The following is a 23,218-nucleotide window of genomic DNA, read 5'->3' on the forward strand; positions in this document are numbered from 1 at the left end:
CCTTTAAGGGACCAGCACACAGCCTTGCTAATCCTCAAGTTTCATCCTAAACTCTCTTTCCTCCATAAAACCCCAGTGGACACCAGAACCAGAATATTCTAGGTTCCCCGTCTCTTCTCCTAGGAGGATCCCAGCCCAGCCCACCTGTCCTCAGAGCCCGGAGCCTTCAAGACTGAGTCCGGGAGACCCTGGTGTATGTTTGCTTCCCTGCATCAAGCACAGGCCTACCCTCTGTGACACCTCAAGATACCCTATTGTGGGCCTCCCTGGTGGCGCAGGTGGTTGAGCGCCGCACTATGAAGCTGTCCTCAGCCTCCGCAGCGCAGGTTCGATCCTGGCCAGCGGCAAGAATCCCTCATAGCACAGCAGACCTCTCCTGTCTCGCCTGCTGCTCCCCTCAGCAGTGTATTTCATCAGTCTGCCTGTTCTGTTCCCCACTCTGTCTCTGGTGAATCCTCTCACCCTCCCACACATCTGGCCTGTACCCCGGTTCTCGTATAAATAAATAAATCTTTAAAGATACCCTATTGTGTGGACACCAAGGTGAAGCAGGGGTAGAGGACGAATTAGGACATGACCAGTGTATGGTCCAGTATGAACATTCAGGCTCACCAGTGGCCTCCCTACAAAGCCTCAGATGAAGGGTCAGATAGGGTTTGCTGACCTTCATAAATTCTATCCCTCTCCCAAAAAAAAATCCAGTCACACCTTGAGCCAAGTCTTGGTAGTAGCACTTTAATGGCTTTTGTTCGTGGCGGCAGCAGCAGCAGGTAAAGGATGGGGGCGTAGGCCCCCAGTAGGCCTAGTCACCCTTTTCCACTGGACTGAGACCAGGAAGGTACGGATTTCCATAGGCTGCAACGTGATGATGGTAGGGTCCTGCTGAGAGCCAGAGGGATGGGGTGCAGGTCCTGCACCTGAGGTGTAGGGGAGAAGGAATGAAAGGCACAAACTTCCTCCTCTGCCTCAGCCAGCATCCCTTATACTCTCTCTCTGGGCCTAGACATATACTCTCAAATCTGTCCCCACGGCCTCACTCCCAGACACTTCAACTTCTTTCCAGGACCTAAATACCATCCTAGACCCCCAAATTCCTCCCCAATGCCTGGCCACCACCCTCACACTCCTAAGCCCCACCCCAAGGACCATTAAATAAGTAGACAAACCCACACTAGACAAACCTTCTTAGTGTCACTGAAATCCATCTTTAAGATCCACTAGTTTGCTGGACCCACATCAGACCCTTAAATCCCTAACCTGGATCAGAGCTGACCCTGAAGTTCTACATCCAGGTACTGGCCAACTTTCCCACAGATCCCAGCACCCCACGCAGGTCCCCACCCATGTCTGAAGTCCATTGGAGCCTTGTAGCGCTGGCGCGGAGCTGGTTGGCCGCCAGCGTAGTCTCCCGCAGGTGAGTGATGGTGAAGGTGGAGAACAGGTCCTGCAGGCAGGGACGGGCCAAGTTGGGTGGGGATAAAGCAGGGTTTCCCCACTTCTCTCTCCTGCCTCTTTCCTGTCCCCTTCCCATTTGTGCCCTCCTCACCCTCAAGTCCAAGGTCACTGGGGAGCTCAGGTTGCGGCCGGAGTCCTCCCCTACTGCAAACTGATGCTCCAGGCGCAGGAGCAGCATTTCCGGGCCCCAGCAGGCCAGAGTGAGCAGGTGCACCGAGGGTGGCAGCTCCCATTGCAGCCCTGAGAACTGAGAAGGGAGAGTAACACTGAGTCCCAGGAAGCAGACAGGCTCATCAGGGAAAGTGGAGAGCTGAGCTAATGAAAGCATGGGGCAGACCCTGAGGCAGGGTCGGTCAAGGTGGGGGAGTTCCACCTTGCGGGCCCTAGCTTGAAACCACAGAATTGATCTGGCCTGAGACCTGAGGGAGTTCAAGTCTGGATGAAACCTTTGGCAGGGTAAGAAGAGGGGGACAACAGATGAAGATGGGATCAAAGTAGGTGGGGACTGAGCAGGGCCTAGGTGAGGAGGTGAGAAGGGGTGTGAGGGTCCACCCCTTATCCCACCCCACTTTCCTACCTCACCCCCACCCTCCCCATGAGACTGGGTGGGGCTAAGGTAGATAGGTGCCAGGGCCAGAGCTGAGCCAGGATGCAGTCCAGGTGGGATGCTACTGAGGTGGGACTGGACCTGGATGCCCGCAGGGACTACCCCACAATGGTGCTGAGCTGAGGGGAGGGGGGTCAGTAGTGACTACAAAAGTGTGTCCCAGCTAAGGCTTGGAAAACCTGCTCCCAAGCCCATCCCCGGCATGCTTCTGTCAGCCAGCCAGCAGCCCCTCACCTGCTTAACTGGTGTGATCTTATTGTGGTAGGGGGCACCACCACCAGAGGCCAGCACCACCTGCGGGGCCAGGACTTCCTTCTCTGCCAGCAACCTGTGCCCAGCGGCTGCTGTCTTGACCTCATCCAGCAGCACCAGGTGGCGCCCTCGCACCCAGCGGCCAGATCCTTCCTCCAGTAGCGGCTCCCCTACTCCACGTCCATCATCCTTAAGCAGCCTACGGTGTACCTGGGGGCAGAGTGGCCAGGGAAGGGTAAGGCTCTTGGGTAAGAGCTTGTGGGAATTTCAAGAGAAATGGAAAAGTGGGGGGAATGGATAAGGATAAGGTCTGGTAGATGAGACCTCAGGAGAGGTGGGGATCCCACCTGGCAAGGGTCTAAGGACAGAGGGAAGTAAGGATCCAACAAGGGTGGGGCAAGTCAGGGACTAAGTAGGGATTGTATGAAAGTTGGAGTAAACGTCTCACATAGGAAAGGAGGTTTAGCACGAACAACAGAGAAAAAAGTGCAACTGAGGAGAACTGGGACAGAACGGACTTCAGGGTCCAGTAGGGGCCAGGGCGGGAACTAGGGGAAGGACCCCGGGTTAGATGGGGCTCAGAACACTCACCATGAGCTCTATGGAGCCATCTCTCAGACTGCTGCCTCCCTGGGAACGGTCAGTCAGCACAGTCAACTGCATCTCACTATCCTGGGAGGTGAGGGGTAGAATGAGGGGGTGTGCTGCCATCCCCAGGTCCCAGACAGACCCAACAAGGGATGATGGAGCCTGCTGAGGACAGTGGGGAGATGCTAAAAAGGAGGGGTGTTACCCAAAGGACACAGAAACATCAATTCCAAAGAGCACCTGCACCCCTATGTTTATAGCAGCACTATTTACAATAGCTAAGCTTTGGAAACAGCCCAAATGCCCAAAAATAGATGACTGGATCAAGAAGATGTGGTCCATATACACCATGGAATATTACTCAGCATTCAAAAAAAGATAAACACATGCAATTTGCAGCAACATGGATGGCGCTGGAAGGGATCATGCTCAGCGAAATAAGCCAGAAAGAAAAAGAAAAATACTGGATGGTCTCACTCATAGCAGGAATCTAGAAAACTTAAATAAGGGACCGGGAAAAAGAATAACTATAAGAAAGAAAAAAATCAAAATCAACAAACAACTATGAACCAGAGACACTCTATGGGGGGTGGGGGCGAGGAAAGGAGGGCTTGGGGCCAAAATAAGGGGGTTGTAATTGTATGGGGAATATAAAAAATAAAATTTAAATTAAAAAAAAAAAGGAGGGGTGATCCCAGTCTGAAAAAGGGTGTGTCAGGAAGCAGAATGGGGGCGGGGTGGAATACCTTGATATAAATTCGGCTGTTGACTGGATAGTAGTTTCCAGCCACTGGCTCAGTCTGGTTCAGCTTCCAGGTGGGCCGGTAATCCCGCCTGGAAAGGGGTGGGCTTGGGTCTGGCCCCAGATCTTCCCCACACCCTTTCAATCCTCCCACACCCACCTTTGGGATGAACAGATGCCCCATCACCACCCCCAGTCGCCAAAAACACATCAGTGCCCGTCACCCCACCTCCTCTCCAGGATCTCCCGACCATTGCTGTCTGTGTAGAAGAGTCCTTTTGTCTCCAGTGCAGTGTCAAAGCGACTAATGATCTCCTTTCCCCAGCTGTCACTGCATCCAATGGGATAACAAGGTTGTGAGCCTCGCCTAACCTCCACTCAGTTCGTGGTACCCACCCACCCCCACTCCCAGCCTGTGCCACTCACCCCACAGGTATTGGTCCCACTGTCCACTCAAGCTCCAGGTGCCGTTGTCCCGGGTACAGGCGAATCACCTGGGAACACCAGGCTGAGAAGTTCTGATGCACCTCCTGCACCAAGGCTGTCTGCAGACACATGGGGGTGGAGGGCAGGTGTGAGCCTAACCTGAGCAGAGGTGTCTCTGCACAAAGGCCTATATCCAGATCAATCCCACTGACAGACAGCATGGGAACCTGCCTTCATGGGATGCCTGCACTTCTCACCTGAGTCACTGTCACATAATTTTTGCACTGCCCACTATTACCTACATCCCCTCCCCAAAATACAACTGGCACATGGCCACCTGGCATAAAGAATACATAGTCCAGACTGCCCTGAGGCTATCTATAGTCCTGTGACCTGTCCCATTCACATCCTAAGAAGCGTCAACAAGAGGTCTCTGCTCCCATTCAGATGCCCTCAGATATTCACCCTAAGCAAAAATCACACAAGCCCTATCCAGGTATGAATTCCCAAATATCTACCCCAGATATAATCTACCATTACAGATCCTAGATAAACTCAAGAAGCACCTGACTCCTCATTTATGGACCAAGAGGCAACATCCCACCCCCATTTTTCAAGCACAGCAGATGTGAATGCCTTTTCATGTGCTTACATGGCATGATTTTGCACAGTTAGAGATAAATACAGGCCCCAAGAAAGGATCCCCAAGTATTTCCCTCACGTCTTAACCCTCTTATCTGATGGAGAGATAAATCCTCCCCAACCCCACCCAGCACATGGCACACCACCCTCCCAGGCCCAATATACCCCACACCCTGGTTTCTGACCTTCACCAGGCGGGTTTGAACCCAGCGGCGCACAGGCAGTGGTTCCTGTCGGTAGGGTCTGAAGATGTAGGCACCTGAGACCTGGCTGCTCAGGTTATTGCCTACGCTGGCATTGTACCTAAAGCCAGGGCAGGTAAGAGTCAGGTAAGGGACCACAACTCCACTCAGGCCCCCTCGCTCCTCCCCTCGCGCTCTTGCTGACTTTCTCACCAGAAGAAGGCCTGACGAACAGGCAACAGCAGGTTCCGTTCCAGATTACGTATCTCCATCAAGAACCCCGTGTCAGGATCAAACCTAGCCTGCAAGTACTGGGCAGAAAAAGGCAGACAGATATTAATGAACATCACTTTAGCCAATAGCAGCTTCATCCCTCCTAGAGCCCAGGACAAAATCCTGAAGTACTCTTCCCCTCTCCCTCCCTAACTGTTCCACCTTCAAGCTCATCTTCAGGCTGACTGCTTCTCACCACTTTCATGGCCTTGGAGGACTGGTTTTCCACTTCTGTGCTTGCAGGCCCTCTATTCCCTGCACAGCCACCAGAGGGTGCCTGTGAGCACCCTAATCCCATCCTACATTCAGCTGGGATCAGGGGTGCTTCATGCATCTGACCATGGAATTACAGTGCCCTACCCAGAGGTTTCCAGGAGCCCAGGAAATACACAAACATTTGATTCTTTTTTACAATCAAAAGAAAACTTAAAAGTAATAAAAATTAATATTCTAATGAAGCCTGTCTGGTTAACAGTCATTTTTATATCCATAGTCATGAAATATAACCTGGGGGGCCTTCCTGATGGCGCAAGGGGTTAAGTCTCACCACTATCAAGCTATCACCAGTCACTGCAGCATGACTTTGATCCCCAGCCAGGGAGCTGACCTACATGGCGCAGTAGACCTCTCCTGTCCCGCCTGCTGCTCCCTTCAGCAGTGTACTTCAGTAGATCTTCCTGTTCTGTACCCCATTCTGTCTCTGGTGAATCCTCTCACCCCCTGCACCTCTGGCCTACACCCCAGTTCTTGTATGCATAAGTAAATAAAAATAAATCTAAAAAAAAAGAAAAAAAATATATATATATACACACACACATATATATAATTTCTAACATTTTCTTATGCAAGAAAGGACCCACAAAAGCAGTCTTAAGATATCCCTGTTCTCCCCCAGCTCCTTCACAGTAAAGGCTGAAGTCCCCTACAGCATCAAGGCCTGCATGTTCTAACCTGTCACTCCACCCTATATCCTGCTTCAGTCACAAAGGACTCCTCAAACACCTAACAACCTCTTCTCTGAAGGCTTTTGTGTCTGCTACTCCCTGCCTGCCTGGAAAGGCTTCTCCCAAATGGCCACATGGCTGCCTCCCTCAAGTCTCTAACACACCTCACTTAACTTGCAAACTCCTACTGCCACCAAGTGTCCCCATAATTACACTAGGTCCCCACAACAGCCCAAGGAAGGGACACTGAAGGCAATCACTCACTCAAGGAAACACAACAGAGGACTGATAACCCTACACCACAAACCCAAGACCCACTGACCCATGCACCTAAACATAATACCTCAATTTTGTCATGGGGTTGGGAAAGAGAATATGAATGGGGTCTCACCTCATTTTGGATGGTCAAGATGGTAGACAAGGGCTTGTGGAATTTGGGCTGCAAGGTGTGGGTCCTTGGGAGCTGGTCAGGCACCTCAGTTACTGAGTAGATGCTGAAGCCCAGGGCAGGCACTGAGGCTGAGAAAAGCAGCTCCTGACTGTCAGAGCTGGAAAGTGTCACCACCTCCAGAAAGGGAAAAAGGAAAGAGAGCCAGGAGGCTGTCAATACACATATCAAATCACACATGCACATAGGGCTCAATTCCAAAAAGAGAAGCAGTCCCAGATATTGATCAAGGGGATGGAGGTTTAAGAAATTCTGAGTAGGGGCCTCCCCTGGTGGTGCAGCGGTTGAGCGCAGGGCTGCAAAGCTTCCTGCAGCCTCTGCAGCACCGGTTCGATCCCTGGCCACTGGCGAGGGTCCCACATGGCGCAACAGACCTCTCCTGCTGCGCCCACTGCTCCCCTCAGCAGTGTATTTCATCAGTCTGCCAGCTCTGTTCCCCGCTCTGGCTCTGATGAATTCTCTCACCCTCCCGCACTTCTGACTGTACCCAGTGCTTGTATGTATAAATAAATAAATAAATCTTTAAAAAAAAAAAAAAAAGAAAGAAATTCTGAGTAAGGGGTTAAGCACCACACTATGAGGCAATCCGCAGCACCTGCAGCACAGGTTCAGTCCCCGGCCAGCCAAGGGGCAACCCACATGGCGAAGCCAACCTCTCCTGGCTCGCCCGCTGCTCCCCTCACCAGTGTATTTCGGGAGGTCTGCCTATTCTGTTCCCCACTTTGTCTCTGGTGAATTTTCTCACCCCCCACATCTCTGGCCTGTGCCCCAGCTCTTGTATGCATAAATAAATAAATCTAAAAAAAAAAAAAAAGATGCAACCTAGGAAACTGTCTGCAGCCACTGCAGCACAAGTTCAATCCCCAGCCAGGGAGCTACCCACATGGCGCAGCAGACCTCTCCTGACTCACCCACTCCTCCCCTCAGCAGTGTACTTCGGTCAGTCTGCCTGTTCTGCTCCCCACTCTGTCTCTGGAGAATCCTCTCACCCACACACCTCTGGCCTGTACCCCAGTTCTTACATAATAAATGAATCTTTTTTCAAAAAAATAAGAAATTCTGAGTAAAGGAATAGAGATGATTCATAAGATAGAAAAAATCCACTAGGATGATGGCAGCTGCGGGAAGGGGGAGAAGTGAGGGAGAAGTTGGGGTAAGAGATCTTGAGGCAGGGGAGAAAAGGAATGACAGCCTTGGGGAAGGAAGAGGTGCTAAGGAGGGGAATATTCATAAATAGGAACATACTGATGGAGGGGATTTCTCCCCAAGGGGTTGCAGTATGATAAGACAGAGGGGGAAGATACTCAGAAGAAAAAGCTAATATCATTCAGGGGGTATCCGTGGAGGTGAGGCACCCCAAGAGAGGAAGGTGTCCATTGGGTAAGGGAGAAATGCCCATAGAAGTAGGTGTCTAAAGGGGGAGAAAATTGAGGGGGGTGGTATTCATAGGACAGATATTCATTGAATAGGCTCACATCACTGGACACAACTGCATCTTTGGGATCCTTCACAATGAAAACGTGTTTGCTGACTGGTATCCGCACCACGTGATCCACTTTCCGTCCCAGGGGGTTATAAATGATGACCTGGAACTGGGGTGGGTGGTCAGAGGTAGAACAGGTGATGGCAGTCTTGTTCCAAATCCACCCACCATGTGCAGCAATGTCCCTGTGAGTTCCAAGCTCCCAACTGGTACACTCGTCCCAGTTCTGCCCCTGCTTCACCGCACCCCATGTGATCTCACCCCAGTAGGATCCACCAAAAGGACTTTGCAACCAGTCCCCACCCTGAAGAGCCCATCAACCTCAAGAATCCCGCCTCCTCTACACCCTGCCCCTCCAGGTCCAGCAGGCTCACACTCTTGGCCTTCTGGGAGAATGGACAGACGCTGACATTGAGTTCTCGACAGAAAATGAAGTCCTTCTTGGAGCCACTGAGCCGCGCAAGCGCATTGCTCAGCAAAACCTGTGAAGGAGGATAAAGAGATGGCTACGGAACCTCCCTGGAGGTGCAAAGGGTTACGTCTCAGCACTACAAAGCTATCAGCAGCCACTGCAGCGCAAGTTCCATCCCAGCCAGGGAGGTGACCCACATGGCACAGCAGACCTCTCCTGTCTCACCCACTGCTCTCTCAGTAGATCCGCCTGTTCTGCTCCCCACTCTGTCTCTGGTGAATCCTCTCACCCCCCCCACCTCTGGCCTATACCCCAGTTCTTATATGCATAAATAAATAAATCTTAAAAGAAATTGAGAGAGGGCCTCCCCGGTGGCACAGCGGTTGAGCACTGGGTTGCGAAGCTGCCTGCGGCCTCTGCAGCACCGGTTCGATCCCCGGCTGCTCCCCGGCCACCAGAGGAGGGTCCCGCATGGCGCGCAGACCTCTCCTGCCGCCCGCTGCTCCCCTCAGCAGTGTACTTCGGTCCTCCTGCCTGCTCTGCTCCCCGCTCTGGCTCTGGTGAATTCTCTCACCCTCCCGTGCTTCTGACTGTACCCAGTGCATGTATAAACAAACAAACAAACAAACAAATAAATAAATAAAAACATGCCTCTATAAAAAAAAAATTAAAAAAAAAAAAGAGATTGAGAGGTGGCTACACTCAGGAAGCCCACCTCCTCCTCACCCCTCCTCGTCTCTCTTCCCCGCTTCCCTGTTCCTCTCCCAGCTTGTCTTTCTCCACCCCTCCCCCAAGCTCCACCCCACCCCATCTCATTGCCACGCCTCTCACAAGCCCAGCTCCCTCAGGCATCTCCAGCCTTCCCCCCCCCCACCCCAGTGTCTTTGACCACGCTTCTTCCGGTCTCCACCCTTCTCGGCCCTGCCCCTCTCACCTCACAGGGCCCCCAGCCCTCAGCCAGCTGACGTGCATAGTCGTTCGCCACATGCTGTTGGGAGGTGCCGCTGACCGCATCGTGGTGTTGGAGCACAGCCATCGCCTCATCTGCAGGCAGAGGGAAGCCAGTGGAGTCTCCACAGGGCTCTTGCCCTGTCCCCAAGGATGCACAAAAGGTCATGTGCTGGGGGGGGGGGGATTTAGGGGCTTTAAAAAAGGGCTAGGGCAGTGACACAGGTCTGCTATCCAGTTTCAGTCATACCCCCTACCCCACTCCCCCAGCAGACACCTACTGAGGGGTGAACTGTCTCCAGAGCCATAGGGTCCGACGTTGGCCGCTGGACCCACCAGCGCCTCCATCTGCTTGCATACCTGGGGGACATGGGGTATGTTGGGGCATCCAGAATGTGGGGACCCCTGGGCACCCCCTGGATCCCTGTACCCACCCACCTGGAGGAAGTTGTAGCTGAGGCGCTCATAGCGTTTGAGGGCTGGCCGGCTAGAAAAGTAGCCAGTCCAGAACTTGTGCGGGCCGTCCGCATAAGGGAAGAAATCATCCTGTTTCAATGACCTGCAGCAGTAGAGGAATTGAGGGCAAGCTCATGCCCCACAGAGCATGCCAACCCCAACCCCCTCCCCCCCAAGAAGCTCTCAGCACCCCAAATACCAGGTAAGGTTGGCCTTGTTCAGCTCCCAGAGGTAACAGGCAGGAGTGGAGTAGAGAACATTGACACGGCTCCCGTTGGCCTGCTGCAGGGGGCAGGTGTGTGTGTGTGTGTGAGAGTCCACCTTCCAGGAGGCCCCACAAGTATGCAATACATTCTCACATGCACATGCCCACATCCATGCATCCAGCAGGTTGATTCTTTTTTTTTTTTTTTTAAGATTTATTTATTTATTTATACAAGCACTGGATACAGTGCTTGTAGAGCCAGAGCGGGGAGAAGAACAGGCAGAAGGACCGAAGTACACTGCTGAGGGGAGCAGCAGGCGGCAGGAGAGGTCTGCGCGCCATGTGGGACCCTCGCCAGCGGCCGGGGATCAAACCGGCGCTGCAAAGGCTGCGGCCAGCTTCACAGCCCAGTGCTCAACCGCTGCACCACCAGGGGAGGCCCCAGGTTGATTCTTTGAATACGTAGTTTAAGTGTAAACCAATGAGCAAGTATGAAAATGAAGTTTGGCCAAAACTTAAGTAATACCATCCTGAAAAGAATTTCAGGAATGCAAGAATAAACCTGAAAATTACTAAACTTTTGAAATAATTCTAATTTAATAATTCAAACATTCACGGGAAATTTCACATTATAAGGCAGGAATACTCATCTTGCAGCATTGACACAATTTTTAGTTTGTTTTTTTTTTTTAATAGAGGCATGTTTTATTTATTTATTTATTTGTTTGTTTGTTTGTTTGTTTTTGTTAATACATGCACTGGGTACAGTCAGAAGTGCGGGAGGGTGAGAGAATTCACCAGAGCCAGAGTGGGGAGCAGAGCAGGCAGAAGGACCGAAGTCTACACTGCTGAGGGGAGCAGCGGGGGGCAGGAGAGGTCTACGCGCCATGTGGGACCCTCCTCTGGTGGCCGGGGAGCAGCCTGGGATCGAACTGGCGCTACAGAGGCTCGGGCAGCTTCACAACCCAGCGCTCAACCGCTGCGCCACCAGGGAGGCCCATTGACACAATTTTTGTAATGAACTGGTGCTCAAGTTCAACAAAGGGAAGGAAAAGAACAAGAAGGTAAACGCTTCTGTGAAGAAAAGAATGTTAGTTTTGCTCATGTTGTGTGCCCAGTGCCTCATATACATTTGGTGCTTAGTAATGAAGAGAAGTACATGAGATTATATGCCTTTATGTGCATGCCCAAGTACATACACCTGCCTACACACACAAATAGACACACATGTGTACTCTTCAGCAAACAATCACTCAGTATGCTCAGGATTACAGACACGTTCCAGGATCAGAGATTAGCCTCACTCTCACAGAATTGAGTCAAGTGGAGGATCAAGACTGAACAGTCAGTTGGCTGCAATATGCTCATAGAAGTAGGTGTCTAAAGGACATGGCATCATAGGTACTTGTAGGGACTGGTGTGAACAGAGGAAAAAGCAAGAGCTCCAATTGGGATGCAGGAAGGGCTTCCCAAGGGAAACACTACAGTGGTATCAGCCCAAAGTAATGAAAAACCCTAATGTTCATTGTTTACCTGGTACCATTCCACTGATCTATGCAAATGAACTCATAAAATTCATATTAACAATCCTATCAGGTGGGAACCATCATTAAGTCCATATTCTAAATAAGAAAACTAAGGTGCTGAAATCTTGAGAATATTTCTCAAGATCACAGATCCAAGAAAAGGCAAAACTAGAATTTGAACCAAGGGACTCAATTTCCAGTAAAATGGAATGGGTAAAGAAGCAGTCAATAGCAACAGGAAACCAAGAATGTGACATCCTGGCAGCCTAAGCACATACAGGCAAAGGTAATCAAGCTGTGGAAGGTTCATCAGAAGTAAATGTCTTCTTAAAGGCTCTTGGTGATGGGACTAAGATAATTTTGGTGAAACAGCAGTGCACGGAGCTAGTAGAAGGTGAGGACACCAAGACTGTGCCACTAGAGAGCCCTGAGGAATGAAATGATAGGAAGGGACACCTCAGATGGGAGAGGAAAGACAGGGTGCTGGGCGGATGGGACACATCAACACATCTCTGGTAGGCAGAACAATGGCCACCCAAAGATGTCCATGCCCTAATCCCAACAACCTGTGACTACAGTCATGTGTTCCTTAATTATGTTTCAGTCAAGGATGGACCACACATACAACAGTGGTCCCAAAAGCTGATTGTACCATCTAGACAAAGTGTATAATAGGCTATGCCTCTTGGGTTTATGTGTTTCAATCTACCATGTTTGCACACTGACAATATCACCTAATGAGGCATTTCTCAGAACATGTCCCCACTGTAAAGCAACACATGATTGTTTGCCAAATTACTAAGCAAATGGGTATTAAGGTTGCAGATGGATTTGAGGCTATTAATCAACTGACCTTTAAATAGAAATGTTATCCCACATTAACTTGCAGGCCCCATGTAATTGCAAGGGTCTGTAACAACGGAAACCGGAACAGAAAGAGGATATGCTAACTTTGAAGATGGAAGAAGGGGGCCAACACCCAAAGAATATGTGCAGCCTCTAGAAGCTGTACAAAACAAGGAAACTTCCCCTAGAGCTTCTAAAAAGAATGTAATCCTGCTAACTAACATCTTGATGTTAGCCCAGTAAGACCCATGTCGGACTTCTGAACTATAGAATTGTTAATACATTTCTCTTGTTCTAAACCACTATGTTTGTGGTAATTTGTTATAGTAACAATAGAAAACTAAGACACAGGACCTCCCTAGTGGCACAAGGGGTTAAGTCGCAGCACTATGACGCTACTCTATCCGAAGCCACTGCAGCACAAGTTGGATCCCTAGCCAGGGAGGTGACCCACATGGCACAGCAGACCTGCAGACCTCTCCTGGCTCGCCTGCTGCTCCCTTCAGCAGTGTATTTCAGTTAATCTGCCTGTTCTGTTCCCCACTCTGTCTCTGGTGAATCCTCTCAACCCCACCCCCACCTCTGGCCTGTACCCCAGTTCTTGTATGCATAAATAAATAAATCTTAAAAAAAAAAAAAAGAAAAGTAAGACAGCACACATAGCTCTGCATGTGCCCCAAGGCCCAGGATACAAGCACACAGCCACACAGGGTAGGCACACTGACCTGGGCATTGACCAACCGGATGAGCTTGTCAAGGTTCTTGAACCACATGTTGGCATTCTCATATTGGAAGTCTGAGCCCATGGTCATCACTGTGTGGTTGGTTCGGTAATTGTGGCCCTGTAAGAGAGATAGAGTCACCTATGTATAGGTGTGTCTTGATATATGTGTTGTCAAGGGTGTGGGTAGATACTGAGGACTATGTGGAGGTGTAGAGTGGGAGCACAGGGATGAAGAGAAAAATAGCCACTGTGTGCTGCATAATTAATTCTCTTGGGCCCACCACACAGATGAGGGTCCTGAGACAGTGTGTCATGCTGTTTCACCACCATGAGGAGTGTGGGCAATGGTGAAGGATTCCCCATGCTTCTAATCAAGAATACACATAAAAATTTAGGAGGGGTCATGGTGACTGTGACCCTTCCTCCAGGTTTATGAGGAGGTTTTAGGAAATGCCTGGACATGGTAAGAGCTATGTACATCATGTACATCAGTGTCAAAGGGTCTGAACACCAAGGTTACCTGGGCAGCAGCCAACTGCAGGAAGTAAGCGACCAGTTTCTCGGCATTGTACTCAGGACTGCGGGGGTCCTCCACCACAGGCTTATCAGCACACACTGTGTCCCAGCACATACCGTCCGGTGGGTTATACATGTTGGGAAGCACACCTGTGGGCCACACCAAGCTCAGGGGGTGGCCCAGTGCCCCAGACCTGCCCTGAGGTCAAAGCCTGCCATGAGCAGCTCTCCTGCCCACCTGTGACTAGTCAGGTGCCTCTCTTTTACATTCTCCTTTTCCTAATAAACCTGTCCTTTTAAAATGCAGGGGGTGGGGGGGGGGGGAAAGCCTGTGATGGTCCACCCAGGACAGGCTTCAGAATTTACAGGGCCGATGCTAAAAATAAATTTTCAAGCATTTCAAGAAAATGACAGCAGAGTAAAAAACAAGTATAAGCTTTTTCTGAACCTGCAGCCCCAAGTGAACACACCCATGTCCTCATTCCCCATCCCCTTACTCGTGAAGAGGTCGGCAGCAGGGGGTTTCAAGCTGGCACTGGCTCGCCACACATGCTCCATCTCCCGCTCTGCCTTCCGCACAATCTTGTCTTGATAGTCCAAGCGTCCAAAGAAGAAACCATCAAAGCCCATCTGATGGTGGGGCAGAATGTGGATCAAGATAGGAGGGTACTCAGTAAGTGCCCAGCCTCTCCCCACCAATCCACCAACTATCAGCCCCCTCAGTTTGGAGGGATGGGTCAGAGTCCAGGTAGAAACAGCAAGTCTGAAACCAGAGAGACCTACAGCTCATTTCCAAGCTTGAGGAAGGGCCAGAAGGTACCCCTAGAGCAGGGAAGGGCTGGGTCCAATTCTAATGCCCACCTTTCCCCACTCAAAAAGGGGGCCTAACTCAAGGATACATTCCCACTTCCACAGCCTGAGGATGGAATTGGTCAGGGTCATAGCCTATGTAATGAAGCCTGTAGAAAACAGGGTAGGATTGGGCCTCCCTGGTGGCGCAGGGGTTAAGTCTCACGCTATAAAGCTATTGGCAGCCACTGGGGCATGAGTTCAATCCCTAGCCAGGGAGCCAACCCACATGGTGCAGCAGACCTCTCTTATCTCACCCACTGTGCCCCTTAGCAGTATATTTCAGTAGATCCACCTGTTCTGCTCCCCACTCTATCTCTAGTGAATCCTCTCATCACTCCTCCCACCTCTGGCCTATACCCCAGTTCTTGTATGCATAAATAAAATAAACCTTTTTAAAAAGAAGACACAGTAGGGTCTCTACCTACCACCCAGCTGGAGGAAGAGGCCTGACCCTACCAAATGGGGTAAAGCCAGAGCACTAGAGAGCCAGGCCAGAGGAGAAGGCAGAGCCAGATGTCAAGGGGGAAATGAGTAGTCAGTCTGGAACTGGGGCAAAGCAGAACCAAGGCCAGAGAAGAAAAGGAATAAGATCCACAGGTCACCCAAGGCACAAAGTCTCAGGGGACCAGAGAATAGGGACAGGATCCGGTACATGTGAGAGTACAGTGAAGGGATGAGCTGGAATAGCCAAGAGAGGGGTGGATCCAAGAAAAGGAGGAGAAGCACCTGTGCGAACAGGGAGGCTTGCTCCCGAGAGTGGCCAAAGGGGTCAATATGCCAGGCGACACGGGGGCGCCCATCACTGCCAAACGTGTTCTCCAGAAAGCGCAGCCCAAGTGTCATCTGGTCAATGATGGCTCCATAGTGGGTGGCCGCTTCATCGTTCATCACCCAGCCACCATTGGCAAACTCCAGGCGCCCTGTGCAAGGAGGAACAAAGTCCAACTCAGCTGTCAAAGGCAAGAGTGGAGCAGAAAATGGTGGGGAAGGTGAATACATCGGAGATGGGACTTTGTAAGATGCAGAGGAGTTCTCCAAATAAAGGGAAATTCCAGGCAGCCAGAGCCACAGCCATGATAAAATCTCAGATGTCAGAGTAATAAAAACTCTGACTGAGCTGAGTAATAAAAACTCTGTGCTGAGCTTCCTCTTTTCACTTCCTCAGGGTAGGCTTACCCTGGTGCACCAAGTCCCGCACAACTTCCTGTGTTGCATTTGTCTGCTGGTGCCACCAACGGGAGAAGAAGGCAATTTCCACATAGATGAACCGGCGGGTAGGGTCTGCCAGCAGAGCGGAGATGACTGAGTCTAGGATGTACTGCACACCAGCATGCTGAATGTCATTGTGGACTGTGGGCACAAGAGTCAGGCAGTCAGGGCCAAGGGAACCTATGGACATGCTCCTAGACACAGGAGCCCAAGCTAGTCAATGCCCTCACCCAAGTGTCCAGGGTCCAGAAGGGATTTGAAGGATGGAGAGAGGCATGGAAGTTCCAGGGGTCAGTCCCCACCCTCTACTCACTTCCATAAAAGTACTGGTCCACCGTCTTGAGCCATCCCACGTCATCATGAGTATGGGCCACCAAGTGCACATTGAGCATGTCCGGCATCACCTTGGGGCATGTCTACATAGGGAACCCAAACACACACCCGCACACCTCATCAGTAACCCCAAAGAGGCAGGCAGGGGTGGGAGTGGAAGTACACAAGATAAATTTTGATCTAGAGATAAGTGACTCCAAGCAGTGGGGTGAGGCCCTCCCAGGAATATTAACACACATAGTTATATTCCGACACAAGTCCCACTTGGCACAACCCCTCAGGGCAGTTCTCATTCATACCCAGAGGAAATAATACGGTAGCTAATGTTTATTAAGGATTTGCAAATATTATGCAGCCACCCTGGAAGGTGGGGTAATATTATCTCTAGTTTTCAGAAGAAAGCATTGAAGATCAGAGAGGTGAGGTGACTTGCCCAAGGTCACACAGCCTGGCTCCAGGAGTGGAGAAGACACTTCCAGCAGACTGACTCCTGGCCCCAGCTCCCAATCGCCCCCAAGACACCCAATCACCTAGTTAAGTGCATGCAGTCTAGGCAAGCCGACCCGCAGAAGCAAAGAGGCAGCTGTTACAGACGATCCCATTCTCAGACTCGCACAGTGACACAAAGCACTCAGACGACACTGTCAAATTAGCATCCATTCCCTAGGAACCCATAGAACCCACACCTCCGGACCCTGATCCAGATCTCACTCCGCCCAGGAGTACATTTCCGCCCCCGCCACCCCGCCCTTGCTCACCTGGTACCCCGCCGCCCAAGCGCCTGGTGCCGCCAGGAACAAAAAGAGGAAGGAGAGCGGCGGCAGCGGCAGACTAGAGTCCATCCAGAAACCCGTCGCGCCCCTGCCGCCGCCGGCGCGGACCCCAGAAAGTCGCGCGCGGACACTCATGGCTCCGCCGCCGCTGCTGCCGCCTCCCGGGGCTTCCGCGGCTTGGCTAAGGCAAGGGAAACGCCCACCCCCAGAACGCGGCCTGGCCAATGGGCGCTGGCGGGGGCGGGGCTAAGGCGGAGCCCGACGCGTCACGGGACTGCGGCGGTAACTGCGAGTAGCAGGGGCGGGGGACGGATGGGTGGGGCTCCAAAACCAAAGGGAGTTTCGAGCGCTCGCACCCTTGACATGGCCAGAGGGACCACTAGTGTCTCGCCAGTTCCATGTGGCCTCCAGCGCCCCTATGTCCCCTTGGGAGCATAAGTCTCGTTTTCCTATGGATGCTAGGTTTACCTAGGAAATGGAATGAGTGCATGGAACCCTAGGGTGTCCCATTGACACCAGGACTAGGGTCTAGAGGGACCTAGCTTCGGTGGGAGCAAAGGCTGATGGGAATTGAGACGTTGGGCAAAGGAACTAGCATGGAGTGCTGGAGACAGAAAGCACTCAGCCTGGTTGGGACAAATACCAGGTTCCATCTGTGGGGAATGAGAGCCATAGAGATGCAAGAGGACACTGCCTTTCCAAACCCTACAAAAGTCGATCCAGTTTGCAAATATCATCCAATTTCTCTGATAAGAAAACCAAAGCCCAGATTCCGCATGTCAGCAGGGTCATCTGCTGACTTGTCTGAGGTCACTGTCCTGTTCTAGGCATCTGACTTAAGGCATGAGGCTTATGAAATAAACAAGTGAACCACCAGAAGTCTTCAGACTGAAGCCCTTCCCCCTCTGGAGGAGCTAAGACACACAGGACAAAGGTCACAGCAGTTAGATTGCAAATCTTTATTCTTCACTGGTTTCAACAAGAAAACAGGTGGCTACATCTAGAAACATGGCTAGCATCTCTCCCAGCAGCAGGCAGGGTGGGGAAGGCAGGCAAGAGGAGGCCTACAGTATTCCCCTCTCTGCCCCAACATAAGTGGGAATGGGCTGGGGGGGGGGACTTCATTCAGCTACAGGCCCTGAGAGGACCTCACCCAGGGAAGCCCAGAGTGTTAGCTGAGGGCAGGAGGCTGAGCAGCCAAGGTCCAGGCCTGAGGAAAGGTGTACATAGGGGTCCAGGATGTGATTCTCTAGGCTCATCACCAGGGGGGCGTCATGGGTTGAGGGTTCTGCAGATAAGACATCACCACAGCAGAGATGGACAGCCTGAGACAAGAGAGAGATGTTAGTACTCCAAGTGAGTAGGCTTGGGTCCCCCTCCCCTCAGGAGACCATCCCTCTCTAGGCCCAGCCTCACATGAAGCTACTCATCATCTGCTTAGTGTCCTCAGAGCTACGAGAGTTGGCGAAGCTGATGAAGGAGCAGTAAACGGCCACCCACGCACACCACTTCAGCTGGGGAAAGACAGGTGGATAAGTGAGTGGGGTGGCTCACTGAGAAGCATACCAATGAGGTCCCCTTAGGGACAGTCCCAGGCAATGATTTCAAGCCATTGAAGCGGCTTATCTCCGGCCCACCCCATCCCCGATGGAGTACTCCAAATCCTTGGTTTCTGGTCCTACAACTGCATCTCTGACCCCACAGCATCTCCTGAAGCCTAAGACTGGCCTTTGACATCCCTCATCATCCTCCCCTCTAAGTTGCTTTAAAGCCTGGCCACAGCCTCAGACCGACATTCCAAGCACCCACCCAGGATCGGACCCCCGGATTCCTCCCCAATTAACCTCCCTTCCCCGCCCCCAACGCCCGGCGTCACCCAACTCCGCTCCCAGCAAAACCCAGGCCCCGCCCACTTTGCGACGGCAGGCAGCCCCCTTCATTCCGAACCCGCCCCCAGCCTTGCAGGTGGAGCTACACAATAGTAAGCTCAGCCCCGCCCACCTTGAGCATGAGCCCGCACATGCTGAAGATCATGCCAAGAAGGTTCATGTAATCCGGCGTCGGGTCGTCCAAGGCCGGGTTACACTCGCTCGGCGGAGGCTTGTACCTGCGGCAGGCTCAAGGGTCAGAGGCGCTCAAGTCCCGCTCCTGGGAAGGACAAGCGCGTCCCTGGGTCCCGACCCACAGTCCAAGCCCCGTTCCCATGACGCTGGGGTCCTCACCTCAGCACTTTGTTCGGCCTCCGTGGGTCCGACATATTGTTCGCGGACATTGCAAGTCGAAGGTGGCGCCTCTTCCGCGGCTGGAGTGCCAGCTTCCGGCGTGGAAACGGAGAGTGGCTTTTAGAGTAACACCCGCAGCCCTCCCACTTCGGTTCCTAGCGCCTGTGGCCGAGTCTTCCCCTAGTTGGGGAGACATAATTAAAAGAGGGGGAAATGTTCCTTAAAAACTGGAAGTGGGGATAGAAACCTGGGAACAGATTTCAAAATTCCCAAAGCTAGCTTCAAAAAATTAGGAATTTTTAAACCCAAAAGTGAGAAACAGGAAGTAGACCCCGGAGGACAATAGTATGGTTACACCCGAGCGTGTTTTCAGAGGGCTCGGAATCCTCCGTGCCCGCTCTAAGGCAGCAAGGAAAGGATCCTGGAGCAATGGCTTTCCCTGAGCCAAAACCGCGGGGTCCGGAACTGCCACAAAAACGGTTGAAGACGCTGGACTGCGGGCAGGGGGCGGTGCGAGCGGTGCGATTTAATGGTGAGCACCCTAATCTTCATTTCGGGTTCTCCCTCCTGCTGAGGTCGGCGGCTCTGTAACCGCCGCTGGTGTTCCCCAGTGGATGGCAATTACTGCCTGACGTGTGGCAGCGACAAGACCCTGAAGCTTTGGAACCCGTTGCGAGGGACGCTGCTGCGAACGTACAGCGGCCACGGTTACGAGGTGCTGGACGCGGCCGGGTGAGCTGGGAACAAGCCGGGGTCTGGACCCTGAGGCCGGAACCGGAGGTCGACGCTGACTTTCCCTCCTCTGCCCCCTAGCTCCTTTGACAACAGTAGTCTCTGCTCTGGTGGCGGGGACAAGGCGGTGGTGCTTTGGGATGTAGCATCGGGGCAAGCCGTGCGCAAATTCCGGGGCCACGCGGGGGTGAGTGCAAGCAAGAAGAGGTTTCCTTAGAGCGTGGATTTGCGGGAGTGACCCGCATTAGCGTGTAGGTGGTGACACGGACACACACCCCCACCCTTACAGAGCAAGTATTCTTCCCCCATGGCCCAGCATTTTTTCAAACCCTCACTTTATATTTCCCCCAAACATGTATTTCACATCCCCTACCCTTAGCCTTTGTGGCATTTATCCCAATCCCCCAAAGCCCAGCTTCCTCTGAGTGGCAGTTCCTGTTTCTCAGAAGGTGAACACGGTGCAGTTTAATGAAGAGGCCACCATCATCCTGTCTGGTGAGTCTAGGATCTAGGTAGGGAGGCCCATGGTGCTGCCCCTGCCCTCTTCCACCAAACCTGATTTAACCTCCATGCTGGCCTCACAGGCTCAATTGATTCCAGTATTCGCTGCTGGGACTGCCGCTCTCGGAGGCCTGAGCCAGTGCAGACAATGGATGAAGCAAGGGATGGCATATCTAGTGTGAAGGTGTCAGACCATGAGATCCTGGCAGGGTGAGTGGAGCCAGAACCTAGCTTCTCTTCCCCAGACACAAGCTGCCTGTGTACTTAGATTAAGAACCCTTTCTCCTTGCAGCAACTCATAAGGCCCTGAATGATCTGGTTCCTGCTGACGTATCACCTTCTATTCATTTCAAGCCTTGTTTCTGTTAAATATCAAGCATGCTCCTACCCAGGACCTTTGCGATTGCTCTTTCTCTGCCTGAACTTACCCTTCTACTACTTGTTGAAAGTGTATTTCAGCACGTATTACAGGCTACTTTTTTGGTTATTGATCATACAACAATGAACAAAATAGGAAAACAGGGGAAAAGCCCTGCCAATGTAGGGCTGATATTCTGGTCATAGAAAACAAAACTCTCACGTGGACCTCCCTGGTGGCTCAAGGGCTCAGGTCCCAGCACTATGAGATCCGCAGCCACTGCAGCACCATTTTCAATCCCCGGCCAGGGAGCTACCCACGTGGCGCAACAGACCTCTCCTGACTCACCCACTGCTCCCCTCAGCAGTATATTTCAGTCAGTCTACCTGTTCTGTTGCCCACTCTGTCTCTGGTGAATCCTTCACCCCCTGTACCTCTGGTCTGTACCCCAGTTCCTGTATGCATAAATAAATCTTTTAAATAAATAAATAACTCCCGCAGTGCTGCCCAAGTGTTGCCACAACCCTGGAGAGTGCCATTCCCACTATGGGGACAGTTGGGACAGCCCAGTGTTTGTGGCTGGCCCTGTTCCCACCCATCTCCTCTTAGACTGCATATTTTTATCCTTTTAAGTCCCAACTGAGGATGCTCATTACAGATGGGACCCAATTGGCCCTTGGGTCTGAGGCTCAAAGCCACTACCTCAGAATTCCACTTGTGAGTTTAGTTCAATCCATGTTTCCCTGTTAAGCCCTGAGTCTGAGCATGACAGTGAGAGGTGCACAGGCAGGGAAGGCCCAACCTTACCCTGAGGACCCTCGCAGAGTGGGAGGGTACAGGTGCCTAGAGCCACAAACCCACTGGCCCAAGTCCATGCTTCAGCTGGATCCACCCTCTCTTGCAGCTCAGTGGATGGTCGAGTGAGGCGCTATGACATGAGGATGGGGCAGCTCTTTTCAGACTATGTGGGCAGTGAGTATGACTGGGGCTGTGGGAGGAAGGGAAGGCAAGACAACACATTCCCCAGCCTAAACCCTCCTCCCAGGCCCCATCACCTGTATCTGCTTCAGTCGGGATGGGCAGTGCATCCTGGTGTCCAGCCTGGACTCCACATTGCGGCTTCTGGACAAGGACACAGGGGAGCTGCTGGGCGAGTGAGTCCTTAGAGTTGTGGTGTCCCATACCCATCCACTGAGGCCCAAGCCTCCCTGACCCCACTCCCATCCCCTAGGTTCACAGGCCATAAGAACCAGGAGTACAAGCTGGACTGCTGCCTGAGTGAACGTGACATACATGTTGTCAGCTGCTCTGAGGATGGGAAGGTTTTCTTCTGGGATCTGGTAGAGGTGAGCCTTCCCAACCCAACTCCACACTGGAGCACCTGTCCTTTCCACAGTCACTCCCAGGCCTGGGAAAGGGAGGGCTGTTAGAGCTGGTATCTCCAAGGAGGGAATGAGAAGACAAGGTGGGAAGGGCATTCCTGGCGAAGGGAATGATATGTGCTAAGGCTTGGAGGTGTGGCATGTACACACTAGTTAGGAAGTAACACTTTGGGATGCTGGTGGAAGCAGCAGGATCTAAGGCAGGCAGGACCACAAAGGCCACTGAGATTGACCCTGGAGAATGGGGCCTGACAGCATCTCACTCTAAGTGAGATGGAACTATAGTTATTCAAGAGCCTGAGCAACCCCATGGTTCCCAGCCTCAAGCCTTGTAAGCCCTGTCCTGATATGTCCCAGCCTGGTGGGGGCATCAGGCTGGGAACAGATCATCCAGGCTTAGTGTGGTCAGGGCTAAAGAGCCTTTGGGCTAGGGGTATTAAGCCCCCTAAGAGAGGATGAAAGGAATTAAGGGACCCAGAGACTCAAAAGGCCAGATCTGGCTCTGGAACTAGAAAGTGAAATGTTCTACTTCTGGAGGGTCGGTCAGACTGGAAATCATCCTAGGGGAAGGGCACATGAAGGGACATTCTCACAGTGGAAGGAAAAACTGTATATACTGTGACTGGAGTCATCAGGGAAGTGAGAGCATTGAGGCTCTGAACTGGGCCAGTAGAGCCCAGAAGCCAGGAAGAGAAGCTAGGAGCAATACAGGACAGGAGAGAATGAGCAGTCTCCTGACAGGGTTCCAAGGCAGAGTCAAGAGGATATACTGATAAAGGGGTGTGAGGTGTGAGAAAGACTCCTTAAATACTTGGCCTGAGCACCCAGAAGGCTGGAGCAGTTGGGGTTTAGGGGGGCAGATTCAGTTGTCAATGTCTGAGATGCAGTTAGAATCAGGTGGCTGAAGATCAGGGGACGGGGACACACTCATAACTGTTTCCCATCCCCTCATTCCGCAGGGTGCCCTGGCACTGACCCTGCCTGTTGGTCCCGGCGTGGTGCAGTCATTGTCTTTTCATCCCACGGAGCCCTGTCTGCTGACCGCCATGGCAGGTAGCATCCAGTGCTGGCGGGAAGAGGCCTATGAGGCTGAGGGTGGAGCAGGCTGAAGTCAGTGGACCCACCACCACCACCAAGGACACAGACACAGACTCAAGAAGGGCAACTGACACCATTTATTC

The 23,218-nt window shown here is 52.1% G+C and overlaps 3 protein-coding genes across 3 annotated transcripts; 1 reads left to right on the forward strand and 2 right to left on the reverse strand.

Annotated features, from left to right (window-relative positions):
* Nucleotides 1-735: 735 nt before the first annotated feature.
* MAN2B1 (mannosidase alpha class 2B member 1) lies at nt 736-16,977 on the reverse strand (the record flags this gene model as incomplete). Its single annotated transcript, XM_084249973.1, has 24 exons — nt 736-917; nt 1,342-1,444; nt 1,547-1,702; nt 2,297-2,524; nt 2,906-2,986; nt 3,649-3,736; nt 3,874-3,975; nt 4,071-4,189; nt 4,898-5,015; nt 5,108-5,205; nt 6,503-6,676; nt 8,035-8,151; nt 8,417-8,524; nt 9,389-9,498; nt 9,684-9,762; nt 9,841-9,961; nt 10,058-10,137; nt 13,155-13,277; nt 13,680-13,825; nt 14,173-14,305; nt 15,254-15,447; nt 15,704-15,877; nt 16,050-16,152; nt 16,828-16,977. The coding sequence occupies 24 exons, from the start codon at nt 16,975-16,977 to the stop codon at nt 736-738; spliced, it is 3,087 nt and encodes a 1,028-aa protein (XP_084106099.1).
* A 1,123-nt stretch (nt 16,978-18,100) lies between these two features.
* WDR83OS (WD repeat domain 83 opposite strand) lies at nt 18,101-19,114 on the reverse strand (the record flags this gene model as incomplete). Its single annotated transcript, XM_084250828.1, has 4 exons — nt 18,101-18,167; nt 18,259-18,356; nt 18,844-18,949; nt 19,065-19,114. 4 exons carry the CDS (start codon nt 19,112-19,114, stop codon nt 18,101-18,103), a joined length of 321 nt encoding a protein of 106 aa, XP_084106954.1.
* A 379-nt stretch (nt 19,115-19,493) lies between these two features.
* Nucleotides 19,494-23,203, forward strand: WDR83 (WD repeat domain 83; the record flags this gene model as incomplete). Its single annotated transcript, XM_084251103.1, has 9 exons — nt 19,494-19,596; nt 19,676-19,796; nt 19,878-19,983; nt 20,243-20,291; nt 20,381-20,507; nt 21,560-21,627; nt 21,701-21,809; nt 21,887-22,001; nt 22,997-23,203. The coding sequence occupies 9 exons, from the start codon at nt 19,494-19,496 to the stop codon at nt 23,144-23,146; spliced, it is 948 nt and encodes a 315-aa protein (XP_084107229.1). The 3' UTR covers nt 23,147-23,203.
* Between the last annotated feature and the right edge of the window lie 15 nt (nt 23,204-23,218).

This window comes from Talpa europaea (genome assembly GCF_964194135.1).
Source record: "Talpa europaea genome assembly, chromosome: 12".
NCBI lineage: Eukaryota > Metazoa > Chordata > Mammalia > Eulipotyphla > Talpidae > Talpa > Talpa europaea.